Source organism: Poecilia reticulata, linkage group LG3 (assembly GCF_000633615.1).
Source record: "Poecilia reticulata strain Guanapo linkage group LG3, Guppy_female_1.0+MT, whole genome shotgun sequence".
Taxonomy (NCBI): domain Eukaryota; kingdom Metazoa; phylum Chordata; class Actinopteri; order Cyprinodontiformes; family Poeciliidae; genus Poecilia; species Poecilia reticulata.
Genome location: NC_024333.1, coordinates 16909157 through 16924655, shown reverse-complemented (window position 1 = coordinate 16924655; position 15499 = coordinate 16909157). Strand labels below are relative to the sequence as shown.

Sequence of the window (15499 nt, the reverse complement as noted above, 5' to 3'; positions counted from 1 at the left end):
CCCGTTAAAAAACAAAATAATAATCTGAAAACTGTTTTTACTCAGGTTATATTTGTCACTTAGTAAATTTAGTTTGATGATTTAAAACGTTGGTGTGACAAAAAACAGCAAAAACTGAAGAGATCTATAAGAAGGCATTAATGCCATGTAAAATGGAATTGGCAAATGTTAGAGAATCATCTGAGATAAAAATATGCACAGAAAAATGCTGGGGTTTTTGTGCAGTTTTGCTGTAGCACTGAGTGAAGACAGAGCTTTGACTGTGCTGCTACAAGTCAGTTTGGGGCAGAGGGCATAAATTTCACAGACACCCTTTGTCAGTAACGCTGCAGACTATGTAACACTAAATGAGGTTTTTAAAATACGGTTCATGCCATTAGTGGGTCAAAAATCATAAGAATTCTACATTTGTGATGCATAATCACTGGCTTCATATAAAAGAAATCCTTTCATCCACGCCAGGTTTCTCAATAATGTTCTGCGGTATTTCAGCTTCAGTTATAGCGTACAATAATAATATGCTGCACCTACACTCGAACTTATAAAAAGCTCCAGCAACTCGTGTTGTGCTTCACTCAAAATATATCTGCACTCAGCATCTCGAAAACCACTGACGCATTCTTTACATCAGCCAAAAAAAACATTTTAGGGAGAAACCGTCTCTCCGTACAAAAGTACAGAGTATTGCGTATCAAAACTCACACGTTTACATGTGCCTCTGCATTTCAGCACATCTTAGTTTACCATCCAGTGAACTAAATGATAAATAACATTCAGTTCACCAATATCTCAACTCTTTTAGGGATGCAAGTTGCAGTCGGTAACACTCTAAAAATAATGCACGAGTAACATGTACAGATGCATTCCAAAAAATAGAATATTATTGTAAAAATGTATTTATTCCAGGATTAATTCCTGCAAAAGGTGTCCTAATTTATTGTACACTGCATAAGGACACTTTTCAGAAGGCCATCTATTTTTTATGCAATATTTTAATTTAGAATATACTTTTATGACATTCTAAATTTCTGAGATGCACCTGTTATAAAATAGTTATGACAGAAACTTGTGGGTTTTTTCCTCATAGTTTGTAGTTTATTCCATTACAGGCAGGGCAGTGAGGGAAAGGGATTAAATACATTCTCATCATGGGGCAGGAAAGGAAGGGATGCAAACCAGGTAAACGTGGACAAGACATAGTTGAATTATTTCTTTTTCAATATAGACGAATTTGTATCTGCCAATAGTCTGAATAAATAGCTTCTTTTTCTCCTACATGTCAGTATTGATCTTTTCAGGTAGTCTTATTGTTATATAGTTGTTCTCTACACGACTCTATTGGAATTCATCTTACAGACATCTGCATAAATAAGTACACATAAAAGACAGTGCTGTACACATCACAATGGAAAAATGGTACTTTCTTTTTGCAGAGTTAAGTGTATGAACAACTGCAAACAAAGCTGCTGCTAGAAGGAACCGTCTGGCCCAACAGTAGTGTGTCTATCAGGACTGTCATAATGGTGTAGGTAATGCCTAATTTTAAACTGGCTTGACCAGTCTGCTGCGAGCGATCACAGCAGATGTCATTAAAGAAGCTGTGCAGATAGCTAGTGAGACTCGGACTTGGTAGTGGCATGGCACCAAATGTCGGTCTGCAGCATACCTCATCACTTTGAAGAATTTGTGAAAATTAAAAAACGTAAAAAAAAAAAAAAAACATTGTGCGCGAGTCATGGCAAAATGTTTACATGCCACTGACAAACAGGGGAACAAAGGCTTATAGATAACGTCTTGCATTTAGGAAGAGCTTCCCTAAAAACCGAGATAAGAAAACACCGACATCAAACCAATCTGTTGCAGGATAATAAAACCATTAAATATAGCGTTAAATGTGAAAACATTTACTGTACTAAAGAATGCAAAACATGAGCAACTTGTCACACCCAAAGTGATATAGACAACTTGATGTCAGTCGTGAATTCAGTCCAACTTCAAGGAGGATGAACCGGATTAAAGGGAAGTAAACACTTTGACCTCCAAAACTGAAAGCACCTTCAGAATAGGAAAACAAAATGATGTCCTGATCCACTTTTACTTCTAATTAAACCTCTCATAAGCTTGTGTTGATGATGGCTGAGACAGGGTGATTATTTCTGGACACGTTCAGTGCGTATTTACTGTGACTTGATGACAAGACTTGTTCTATACAAGCCATGCTACGTTAAATGCATAAAGCATGCAAACTCTGACTTGGGCACGTTGCTAAGAGATTTTTAAAGAAAATTATACAACAATTTTAAGACAATTTGTTATTAGTTTGAACCCAACGTGCAGCGGTCTTGGTTTTTTTTTGTGTTTTTTATTTTTTTTTTTACATGAAAGGTATGGCAGCGTTTTAATGTCAGGATGACATTGCCTACATGTTGTTGTGTAACAGTCTAGATGGGAACTGATAGAACTTGAAACGAAATATTGAACTGAGCCTGTGTTTAAATAAAGTAGTATCCTTCAACATATAGAAAATTACATTTCATAAATACATTTGGCAAGACAATTTGTTATTTTTTTCTTTTTTGGCAAAAGGGGTAAACTGAGCAATGTGTGTGCAATAGTAACAAAATGTCAATCTAAGTGGCTTAGTGACAAGTTCTCCATCGGAATAACTTAATAAAAAAAAGTTGTCATGCATTATAAAGTGTAACCAAAAGACTCTAAAAACATCCATAGGCATCTGTAATAACTGTCACAATCACTTTATGTTTAAGACACATGTATTCTCACCAACATAACACACTCTCTTTCTCCAAGTCAGTTCTTTGTAGACCTGAGGAACGTTTCTTATTGTTTTTTTCACTTCTGTTTATAAACAAATATGTCCCATCTTCACATTCTGGATAAAATAAAAAAAAGATTAAACAAAATAAAAGCTGTACAAGCTTTCAGAACTGCTGAAGATGCAGGAAGAGGTCCAGTACACCAACCCAGATGATGTGCCTTTGCTAACCGTTTCTACAGCATTAGTTTCCGATTTCCTGCTCAGTTAACGATTCTCCCTTTGCATTTGCTAAAATCAGGGACTGGATGAAATGTAGAAATGTTCCCATGTGGGTCAGACGATATTGTTCTGGATTGGCATTGTGAAGCTACAGTTGTGAAGCAGCACAGCCCCCTGGCATGCAGAGAGAGGTATCTTCTTTTTTGTCATTGCAATACTGTGAAAATGTCCCCTGAGTTCAAAGGGGACACCTGAAGAATGGATATGGTGTACCTGTTGGTCCCTTAAGTTCTGTCACTAGATCTCTGATGAGTGACTGCATTCCACTCCATGCGTGTGTTGTGATATGTTTGAAAGTTTGAATCACCAGACCTCTCGACTTAAAGCACAACAGAGCCTTCAGGGCATATTAAACCATTGATGATAGTGTATTCTCTTCAGGACAGTGGCATGGGCTGGATGTTCGTAGGGAGTGAATGGCTGGCATGGCACCCTCGCTTGGCGAGAGATCGTTGAGCTCCTCAGAGGATGAGAGAGGAAAGGATGGGGACAATGATATGCCTGAAGAGGGATCAGCAGATCCGGCAAAAGTGCGTGGAGGCTTGGGAACAAGGTTAGGCTCGAGTGTTGCTCTGGCCAGCAGCTGTGCATCATCCAGGTGCTGTCCATCTCCAAGACATTCACCCTGTCCAAAAGAACCCCTGCCCGACTCTGACTCCCCATCAGACAGGTCCAGAGGCGGTGAGCTGCTGCCGTCCAGTCTGAAGAGAGAGTCTAAGTACTGTGCAAACTCTAGCACAGCCTGACTGGGGTTCCCATTTGTTAGCTGGGGTGGAGAAGTAGAAACGGCTAGACTGGTTTCTTCACCCAACATTTTCTGTGTCATCTCCAGCTCCATGTCCTCTCTTTTGCTATCCATTAGTCTAGAGTCAATCTGTGGGCTTAGTGGAGCATTTGGAGTGCTCCCTGGGCTGTAGACACCAGGCATCTGATCCCCATCACCAACCATTGGTGGAGCTGCATTAGACTCATGTTTGAAAGGCTGAACACACTGATTTAAAAGGGCTGGGGAATGGGGTCCACTGTAGCGTGGTGTGGCAGGAGACAGCCTCATAGGGTAATCTGGGGTGGATCTGGACTCGTGTGGGGTAAAGAAAGGTCCAACCTCACCTAGGTGCTCCGGCGATGCCGGGCAGAGGCAATCTGCAGCCAACAACTCGGTACGAGAGCTGAGAGATGGGTTCTCTTCTGGTATTGGGGCATCCAACGGGAAAGGTAGGCTACCTAACATCGGCGAGCCCCTGAAGGCCGCTGATGAACGCCGAGAATCCAGGCTGTAAAGAGACTCTGCATCCGAGAGACTCTCCATGACGGCCAGCGGTGCCTTACGGTCCCTCAGCTCCACCGCAAGGCGCTCGCGTGCTCCACGCAACACTACAGGAACTGGGGGAGGAGGGCACTCAGAGAAACCATCCAGAGATATCTCAGACTGGGCACACGAACTGGAGGACAGGAAAAGAGAGGGCAGGAGAGGGATGACAAGGACAAGAGGAGAGTGGGGGACCCAGAACACAGGATAGACAATAAAAGTGGGTCAAAACATCTTTGCGGGTTAAAGACGGGGGGGAAACAGGTGTTAGTATTGATACTATATCTACATTCTCCAAGCTACGTGCCCGAGGCAACATGTTAGGTCGATGGAAGAAAACACGCAGACATCAGACTAAAAAGACCAGGGGTGCTGATCATTTTGCTCATGCTTCCTTGTGTCCATGAAGAGGATATTGTGATATTGTTGTTTTTATGACAAAACAACTCAAAGAAAGGACATTTCATATCCTGTGATTTCTTTTAAACCTCCTTAAATGGAGTATCTGAAACAAGGATAAAGGTTTGCATAATGAGAGGCACCCATGGAGCGTGTGCTAGTAGTGCATGTATGCTCTTGGATTAGCATCATATGCAAAGGGTAAAATCAGATTTCAAACATTACTACTATCATAAATTCACACTGACTTAGGACAAGGACTGAACCAGAGAGGGCGAGGTGGAAATCGAATACTACCATACGTTACAATTGCTCTGTGGATAGACAGCGTGCAAGCGTGCAAGAGAGAGGGGATCATATTGTGCAGAGTTAGTACTGGCATGCCTTGCTTACCGTAACAAATGTTTTTCTCTTTTTTTTTTTTTTTTTAAACAAACAGACAATAATTTGAGAAAACAAAGTAGCAGTTAGTATCAGTAGTATGTCTCTGAGCACCACATAGTTAAACTACAGCTACAGGCTAAGGATGAAGTTTAGCTTCACATGTTCTTAAAGGCTCAAGCACACTTAAAACAGTGCCTGGCATACTAACCGAACGCTGCTGTTTCTGCGGTGGTGGGTTGTTGTGGGTGTCGGCTCCTGAGAAGCTGCATCCACGAACAAAGTCTCAGGGTTCAGATCTACTTCTGTGGGGCTCACCATAATCTTGGCTGCCGACAACAAAGCCGTTTTGCCTTTATTGTAGTTCTCCAGAACCTGTTATAAGCACAGAGGCACACACACACACACACACGCGCGTACTTAAGAACACGTCAGAGATAAATGCCGACAGGTTTGGGGGAGGTGCAACGGAGAAGGTGAAAAAGTGGCCAAGCAGGTGAAAATGGGTGGAAATAAAATAGCTTCTCACTTGAAATGACAAGAAACTTTCTGAAAACAACCACAAAAAACTGGCATATTCATCAAATTACTTCTTTTAAGTCTTTTTTAATAAAAGCTACAATCTTGCTCATAAAAATCCTAAAATGTATTTAAAAAGCCTTTAGATTACCCTCAGGAAAAAAATGCTCTCAACAAATGTCCCTAAAATTACACACAATGTTTGCATCCGATTTAAAAAGAAAAAAAAAGAAAAAGAAAAATTAGCGTTCATACAAATGAAAGTGCAATCTAAAAGATAGTTTACAAAATGACATTAACCACACACAGCAAACATGATGCCTCAGGGAGAACTGAGGCCCACATTACTCCTGTGATACAATAACAAAACATATTTAAACCTTGTGTGCTTAAAATAAATAAATAAATAAATAAAATGCCTTTTTCTACAAAGTAGTAACAGAGCAAACACCAAGATTACAAATGTTTAGTAAACTTTAATGAATTAATACATAAAAAAACATACACACAAAAAAATGAAATGTTAAAATTACATGCGACAGAGGTAAAATACAACAGATACAATTTAGTAAGTTAAAATGCTATTAAAATAAGTCACTTGGTTATAGAGAAGGGTAGGGACCATTAAGACAACATGTTGTTTGGCAGCATCAAACCCTTAAAAAAATGACGTACTATTGATGCAAGGGATAAATTACTGCAGATATCCATGACCAACAACAACTATTGCATCACTTGTAACTGAATGCAGAATGAGACAAATGACGGCAGAAATGATGAAGTTGTACTGCAGTCCCAGTAGTTGCACGTTTGAGTGGTTCATATTCTAAAATGACACCGACAACATTTGAAGTGTTTTTCCACCTTCCAGTATTTAAATATGCAAGTGTAAACACTGAGTTTATACAAAATCCAAGTAAGTTTGTATTTTTTTTTTTTTTAAAGAAACGTGTAGACTGAGTGGGAAATGAGCAAAAAACAAACAGATTAGTTTGTTTTTCCACCTTTCTCTGGAAATAAAACTTGGCAAAAGTTGAATATTTTTTAAAATGAAATGAGGGAATAATTATCCAGAAAGAAGAGCTGCACTGACTGAAAAACCTAACCAAGAGTGGTGGAAAAAAAAGAGCAGTTAATGAGGAAGAAATTACATTACCATGGAAACTCTGAACACAATGAAAACTGGTTAGGTTGCAGAACAAGCGTCACAAATTTTGCACCAAGGCTCTTGACTGAACGTACAGTGGAAGAGGAAAGGCTGGAAAAGAACCAAAAGTTAATTTTTTAAAAGTCATCAGAAAAGATAGAACATAGTTTTAAAAAGTCTTTAAAACAAGTTAGAAGCACATTACAAATGACACCCTAAATTTGTGACCTAATTTCAAAGCTTTTCCTCATTCACATTTAAAACATTAATTGCCCAAATCTTGTAAACTTGTCAGTTAAATCTCCACACTTTCTACTTTTCCCCCCCTCCCAACAAAAGCTGCGACGCCTTGGTGCATTTAACCATTGGTTTATGTGGAAAATGCAGCTGAGCAGTGGATGACTCTTACAAGTTAGTCTCAACTTTACTGCCACCGGGGTTCCTCTAGTGAGAGGTCTTTTGTTGTTTTTATCGTGGGAGAAAAGAGAAGGTCTCTCTCTTAAAAAAGTCATTCTGCTCCTCTAAAGTTGTCCTAAAAGTCAACACCAAAACAGTCACAAAGCTGTCTGGCCTTTTCATCACATCGCAAATAAGCAACAGTTAAACTAAGTGCTTAAATTGGCATTTGAACTGACAAATAACTTTAATATTGAGTGTCACAAAGTTTAGATAAGGGAATCTGCAAGATTATTTAACACTTGTAAACTGCAAACCTCTGGAATTTGCGAGGAGCTCTGTGATGAGCGGATCATTTTCAGTATGAGTTGAGTTGGACTCCAGAGACTGCCCTTCAAAAAGAGGGGCAGGCATCACACCTTCATTAGAGTAATGGATGCATGGCACAGACTTGGTTTTTGCTGGTAAGCATGAATCATTTTCAGCTGGAAGAGCTGCTGAGTGAGGGTGTGAGGAGACGTTAGAAAGTGAAGCGACAGACACCAAGCACGGCTGAGAAGAAGAGGTGCACCCTGACAAAGGAGGAGGTGGAGAAACAGACTCGGCATCTGGAAAAGAGAGAGAAGTGTGGCAGGTTGGACGGACGGAGACAGCTTCGTTTTCTGTGTGGGATTCAGTGCCAGACAGGTGTTTGTGGGCGATGGAGGAAGTATCAGATGGAAGAGGCCTGGGGTTTAGCTTGCTTTGTGAGGTTATAAACAAACTGGTGTTGCATGATGACTGACTGACTTCCAGTTCCTCCAGTTCCAAAATTGGACAAAATGTTTCCAGTACCTGTTGAAACACCAGACGTATCACACCACAAACTGGGAACAAAAGGCAAATACACACATCCAAAATCAAATTAACAACACCCATACACAGACAGGGTTTTTGGGGTTTTGTGGAAATCCCAAATATGGGGTTTCCACAAAAAGTGCAAACCCCATATTTGGATCCTTTACATGCAGACATACACATTGACAGCTTGTTATCAAAACAGGATGTTCAACATCCTAGAAGAACCAGAGAAGACCACGAACCAACTGTGACAGAACAGTTCCCATGCTTTGAGGACCAACAAAGAGAAAAACAAAAGAAAAAAAGAGGTGAAGTTGTGGGTTAGGGATCAACATGCACTAATAAACCTATCAATAAACTTATAAACTTTCTACTGCTTCTGCATACAGTTAAAAAAAATATGTGGACTAAAACATCAGAAAAGCAAAATGGCTACCGTCTATCAATTTAAAATTTCTTTTAAAGGATTCACTTCTTATGCACAATACTAGAAAACATAAGACACAGTTATATTAGAAAGCAACCAAATAATCTTAATGGAATTAAAAGGCTGATAGATCTTTTTCAGCGTTTTAAGAACATGGTAGATATTTTCAACCTTTTGCTGTATATGACAGTCTGTCATTCTACAACTTAAGTTACTCCCATTTGTAGCAAAAAAAAAAACAGAAGCAACTGATACATGTTCACCATCAATTTAACTACCCAGCACTGGAAGTCAAGAGCAAACCTGGAAGGACAATTTGGAAAAAAACCCTTAGAGAGAAATGTAAACATGCAAAGGATGAAACAGACCTTGTTCAGGCCCTTCATAACCATGTGGGGCATGTGCTCGTTCAGCATGGCCGGCGATATGATGACCTCGTTGAACCCCTTGTTGTCTCCCCACAGAGCCGAGTACGTCGGCTCTTCCTGTCCACAACTAGAGAGGCAGAAACCCATCAAACTCACAACACATATCGATTTTCTCAACATACTAAAAAAAAGGGGCAAGTACAAAAGTTTGTGAAATTTAGCAAGTATGTAGAAAAAAAACTATTCAGAGGAATGTGTTGAAGATTGGATCATACAACTCTAAAAGGAAGCTTGTTGGGTATTTTTCTTACTCTGTTCTTGCAATCTGCATAATAAATGATCTTTGTGTGAAAGCGATATATGCTCTGAATGGACTTGGAGCATTTACATAAATGTCCAAAAGTTATCAAGTGTCAAAAACAGCTGTGTCTATTGAGGATATGTTCTACAATGAAAAATGTTTTCAGCAATTTGTTTCATTTTTATTTTACTTTGAAGAATCTCCAGTCGTCCTTTATGTGACATAAAAGCTTTTCAAGCTTGAAAGAATGACAGATTTTTCACTCCGTTTCAATTCAGTTCTTGTTTATGGCTCCATTCAGAACATTCATTTTTTCCCCCTTCAACAGAGGAGACATGAGCCCCAAACACTGGCAGTGTAGATTAAACAACTGAGACTTGATGTATATCTCATGTCTCCTCTTTGACCTTAGCTGGACTTTCTTGATTAACTTTTAGGTTTAGGATTTAGATACTGTTTATGTGTTTTGGACATTATTATTTACGGTAAACGCTCCAGTTTTAAATAAATATTACAAAACCTGGTGCATGTCTTCATGTTTCAGTCCAAACATACTTGTGAGTTGACAATTGGATTACAAAAGACAGAACATTAAGAAAAAATAAAAAATGAAGCATGACTCATGTCCACCAATGCACATCTTCAACATCTTCACAAAATGTACTGGAACTGCATTGTTTTTAAGACTTTTTGAATAGTTTTCTGACCATGTCTCTGGTGGATGGTTGTGCACCACATGGATGATCCTGCCAGGAGGATAGAGAGGAGTGGAGGCTGAGAGGGCAATGCTGAGGTCACTGGGGTGCAGCCATAGACGACTGCTGGGGGGCGCTGCAGGCTGAGATGGAGGATCGTCATCCTCTACTGGAAGCTCTGATTTGGGGATGCATTTGGTACCTCCCACAATGATCCTCCACTGTCACAAAAATACAGATATTACTTTTCACGTCAATACTATTGACATTGCTTCTTCGTAAAGCAGTTTGGCTGATAAAACTGCATTTATGTGGGACTAATTGACAAAAAAAATGTCAAAGTTAAGTTAGAGTTATCTTTTATACTACAAAAACTGAAAATACCTTTGGCTTGTTACTTTTCTGCAAGACCTCCAGAAGGTGTCTTCTAAAACCCTCCAACTGGGACAAGCCGAGCCTATGAAAGACAAGAGGCTTTAGCGGTAATACAGCTGGAAACAAATCACAATATATTTGATTCGTTAGTAGAAATACCTTGGTACGAGGTCTTTTCCCAATACCACAGATGTAACAAACTCTTTGGAGTACTCCATGGCATCCTCACTGGGCAAACGAGACAACACGAGAAGCTTGAATAACGTAAACAAGTTGTGTGAAGAGCAGGAAGGGCCTGAGCCAAAAGAACAACTTCCTACTTCTGCAAACAGTTGCACTTGAATAAATTCATGCACAAAGGGATTATCTGTGTTTTTACAATACAACTTTAATGAACTTGGGCTAATCCAGAATTTGATCTGAACCACACTGAAACTGCAGCATTTCTGATGTTCAACAACATAATTTTCTTCCTTAAAAGGAAATAAAGCTCCGTGGAAAAGGTATTTGCCCCACATATGCATTTCTACTACTTTTACTTTGTTACTTTATAAATTAGCAACATTGGAATTTTTTTCTTCCAAAGGCTTTCAGTCATTTTGTTTAAATCTATTCATAGGTGCACTATAATTAGCTTTATCCTCATATGCAACAGGATCCCTGTCCTCTTGCATAACCCCAGTGGTCTTAGGTTGGTGTCACAGACTGATGGCTAGACACTTTGGATTTTTTTTTTTTTTTGGAGAACTGTCATTACACATGGGAGCTCACTGATCCATGAGCTCCCATGTATTTACTTTAATTTTAATTTTAGACCATGATGACGTAAGTATGATCTGAAATGTGTAAGATCGTAAAAAAAAGAAAAGAAAAACAGAACAAATCTTGGGGGCAAATAGCTTTTCAATCTCGGTTAGTTTCACAGTCCAACACCACATTGTTCTACGTGGCGCAAAATGAGCTTCGTCATATCTTACTTTTATTACCCCATAGCACTGGAGTGACACAATTTAAAATTTAAAGAGGCATTTGAAGTCTTTATTCTTGCTCTACTGAACGATGCTAAGTTCACTGCGCAAGACGCAGTGCAGTGCAATGAGGGTAATGTGTACCATGCATCTTTCATCGATAAAAGCATGGATAACGTTGCATATTTGTGGCATGCAAAACCTCAAAATCCATTCTCACTACAGCCAGGCTGAAAGTGAACTCATCTAACTGCATAACGTGTTCACAGTCCATTTCATTACTACAGTACTGACATGTAGCCCCGCAGAATCTTTATCTAATAAACTCTGAGGTAAAATTAAATGCTCTTCTAGGATGTTAACCTGTTTGGGTTGGTGGTCACAATTCTCTGGTGGTTCTTTCCAAAGCCGTCAACTATTTTTTGACAGGTTTAAACAGAACATAAATATAATAGAGATAATCGTTTCTACTCACATTGTTAAAATTTCTAAGTAAAAACAGGAAACAATCATGAAGCCCACAGAGGTTTTACAGATCCCAGAAGTGTTTCACATTTTACATGTGATTATTTAAACAAAACATCAAACAAATGCTTCTCATTAATTTTGAATTTATTCTTAAATATATCAAATGAAAAATATTAGTTTAGATATATGTAATATTTACATTCAAATTCTGCACAAATGTTTAAACAATTATTACAACATTTCATAGATTCGGTACATTAATCTAGACTGATTCTGAGCTCCTCTAGAGGACATTTCAGAGATTTAGAATTAAGATGCAACAAGCAACTTAAATAAAACGAGGTGTTGATTGTGCAGTAGTGACATGCGAATGGTTTCTTTAAAAGAAAAATTTTCAAAAAGCACTCCATTTCAAAACATAAACATAACGATTCCACCTCGTTCAAGCATTTAATGACTTCTTCAATTATTCCAAAAGAACTGGGCTCACTTTTAAAGAATAAAACAGGCTGAGTTACCTTAGAAGGCCACCAGGTGGAGAATAAGAGTAGCAGTGGAGTGTGGGGTACTGAGGTCTGAGCAGGAAGGAGAGAATAGCAGCAGTGCCTGCGCCAAGAGAGTGTCCGACTATCACCAGCCCATAATGCATGGTGCCCTTACTCTGTGGGAGACAGAGTCATTACGCTCACTACCGCACACCATCACCACAACAAAGAGCCGCTCTCACAACAAGCCTCTTTAGCTGTTGGCATTATGTCTTCTTAGCACAAAGATTCATTTTATGGTAATTTTACACGTTTGGTAAAGCTCTGAATAAGGTACAGCAGTCAATGTGAGCACACAATCTAAACAGAATCCCTACTGCACCAGTCATGTTTTACACTGTATATTGAGTCACGCACCAAGTCTCTTCCAAAAGCTTGTGACAAGATCATTTCCTGCTCCAATTTCTTCTTAATGTATTCTGCTGAGTAAACCATTCCCTGGAGAGAAATAGAAAAGGATTCAATAGATAGAGGGCAGTAAAAAAGATAGAGAAAAATGAAAAGGAAGTCATTCATCTCTTTTCACAATATCCAAACCAATTACTCTGCAGTTGTCATTTAATATGACCCCTCCCCTCCCCACCCCCCGACTGGAAAACAGAGAGAGGGAAAAAGCGAGTGAGTCTGAGTCGCCTTGGAGATGTTCAGTCTCTCACCTTGTGACCAAGCCAGGTCCCATGCTGCCCCTCCACAGGCAAACGCTCGGAGTCTCCTGTCAGGTCAGTCAAGGCGTCCTGATTCACACAAGACAAAAGAAATGGAAAGAAAAGGGGAGGAAAAAATAACCAAATCAATGGCAAAGGCAATATAAAGTATGCAACACAAGAAATCCCCACACATAAATGAGCAGAGGGTGCAGAAAATGTTTTAAATACACAATTTAAGTCCTTCATCGCCAGTTTGTTTGCAACACTCCTTTTTAGCAAAACAATAGTGTTTGCTCATATAGCTTGTTATTTAACTTTATGTTAATGAAACCCTTAATATTCTAGTAGGACATTGTGTTTTTACTTTGTGCTGTATATCTTAGGCCAAGTTGATCATACTTTTTCTCCCTATAAGCATTTTATCTTTGTTACACAATAAATCCATTATAAATCTCTTAGTTCCTATTCAGTTCTGATTTAAAACATCAGAGCAATCTTCCAACAAGCTTAAATAAGAGCATGTAGGACATTTCTCTCCAAGAGTGGACAGTCACGCTCTCGTTCTTTACGTGATGGGTGTGGGAGTTTGAGAGCGTTGCAGTGAAATCTGAAAATTTCACCTGTTGTTGAAGGTGTTAGAGCTTAGAGGTGCTAAGGAGGGTGGGAGCATTTAACATTATAAGAAAAATCTATATCTTAATGATGATGAATAATGGAGAGAAAAAAAAAAAAAAAAAAGGAAAATCACCTTTGGCGAAAGGGTTCCTCTGATACTGATAACGACTTTCTTCTTCGCATGATCCACCGCTACAAAGAACGGAGTCTCGTAAACCTGTTTAAAACATGCACAACACAGTAAGTGGTAAAATGCAGATTCATGTTAGGAAATTAAGGAGACATTCTCATGTCACCCCACAAGTGAAAATATCACCGAGCAGCGGCACAAGGCTCCTGGGATGTTTCTCCTTTTTTTTTTAACGTGGCCTGAGTGTGTGCAGAAAGAACTCAATGTAATCAAAATGAATTACTGCTGCCCTAACTTCTACTTCAATGTATTTTATTGGGGTTTTTTTTGTGTTAACACCAACACAAAGTAAATCCATGCTCAGTAGGAAAGATTATCAACTCGATTTGATCAACTGTCCACTGTCGCTACACACTTGGTCAGAAGGAGGAATTGCCAGTAGTCAGTGATGGTTGAGGTTAAATAGTAACCCTTTCACCAACTGGCATAACAAACTGAAATTGACCGTATTAATCTATAACTAGGATCAAACTAGTCTGTGACTGGCTTATTTATTTAGTTTTATACATTTTCATCGCCAACTCTAGCTAACTTCTTAATAAAGGCGTCCTTGAAGCGTGATGCTACCACCACTATGAAGCACATTTGACAAGGTGGGTTTTCACTTCTAGTCTCCTTGAACCACAGCACCTGCTCCACAGACTTCCCTTGTACCCTACCTGGTTTGTGACAAACTGCAGAAAGTAAATTCCATCTCCAACTCTCCAACTGAGCCCAGATTTGTGGAGTGCTTCAGTAATAGTTGTCTTGTCTTCCACCTGAGCTACAGCTTACTACAGCTCCCCAGATGCTTCATCGGAGAAACCTATTGGTTGCTTCTCTGATGAATGTTCTCCTTGCTTAAGTTTGCATTTGTTAGTTTTGATATAAAATTGTAACTTATAATTCGTAATCAGAAAGCAGCTCTAAAACTGTTGCCTGAAAGTTGTGGACAAACTGTGCCGGTCTCTGTTGCATTAATAAGTATTGATGTTTGTTTAGCCTTTTAAGAAAGTGAACTTTGAGGAGAAGAGAAATACAATTAATAACAAAAAAGGCAATATATGCAGGACTGCACAATCCACTGGCATGTGACTCATAGCTAACAGATGGGGGGGAAAAAGCAGAAAAAGGAAAAAGTTACCACCAGATACAATTTGTATGATGGGAGCGCTACAGCACATGTTTAAATGTCAAAAGAAGATCTTGTTGGAATTTCTGCTAAGTTCCATCATTCTAAATTTAATAAAAGAAACAATACAACCTAGAATCCACATGCAAAGGAGGTAAAGCAGCTCTTGAAGCTTTTCAACTGATATAGTCTTTCAGTGTTTTCTTTTTTTTAATCATTTTTAAATGTACACACTACAACCTGGTACTAGCAGAGGAAAACAACCTTACCACAAAAGACAAATCGGAGTCTCATTGACAGAAAACTGACCGTTTGCTTGGTATGTCAAAGGCTTAATTATGCTGCCGCTGCTGGCAGAATAATGGAGGTATCAGAATAAGTCGATCACAGCGAGTGCTTTCAAACTGTAGATTGAGCTCCAGCATGCATTCAAATTCAGCTCTCTGACCATCTTTGTTACTGTCATAAAGGCACATCAGTTCCTCTTCACTCTGTCCTCACACGTCTCCCATAGAAGAGAATAAAGGTACAACGCTGTGTCGAGCAGACTGTCTGAAAAGAGTTATAGTTCCAGCAGCAAGTAGGCCGGCAGCCCCGGCGCAACTCTCGTCTTAGCCATCAAGGCCTTTTCCATCCTGGCACAGTGCACTGTCTTAAGTCAGTGAATTTATAAATGGAAACACACTGCTGGTTAACCTCACTGAGAAGCACTCGGCTCTGGAAATTAGTGGCTCAAGAAC

At 39.3% G+C, this 15499-nt stretch overlaps 1 protein-coding gene across 2 annotated transcripts in view; it reads right to left on the bottom strand.

Moving 5' to 3' along the window:
- Positions 1–1073: 1073 nt before the first annotated feature.
- Positions 1074–15499, bottom strand: part of dagla (diacylglycerol lipase, alpha) — a 39925-nt gene continuing 25499 nt past the window's right edge. Inside the window, exons 11-21 of one of the 2 annotated variants that reach the window (XM_008405217.2) lie at positions 13592–13675; positions 12853–12930; positions 12554–12634; positions 12170–12312; positions 10375–10443; positions 10225–10297; positions 9853–10061; positions 8845–8971; positions 5359–5522; positions 5160–5177; positions 1074–4500 (exon numbers count right to left, since the gene is read on the bottom strand). In XM_008405217.2, the coding sequence (XP_008403439.1) occupies positions 3408–4500; positions 5160–5177; positions 5359–5522; positions 8845–8971; positions 9853–10061; positions 10225–10297; positions 10375–10443; positions 12170–12312; positions 12554–12634; positions 12853–12930; positions 13592–13675 (2139 nt within the window). In that variant the 3' untranslated portion in view covers positions 1074–3407. The remainder of the gene's footprint in view (positions 4501–5159; positions 5178–5358; positions 5523–8844; positions 8972–9852; positions 10062–10224; positions 10298–10374; positions 10444–12169; positions 12313–12553; positions 12635–12852; positions 12931–13591; positions 13676–15499) is intronic. The other variant, XM_008405219.2, reaches the window with a different exon arrangement.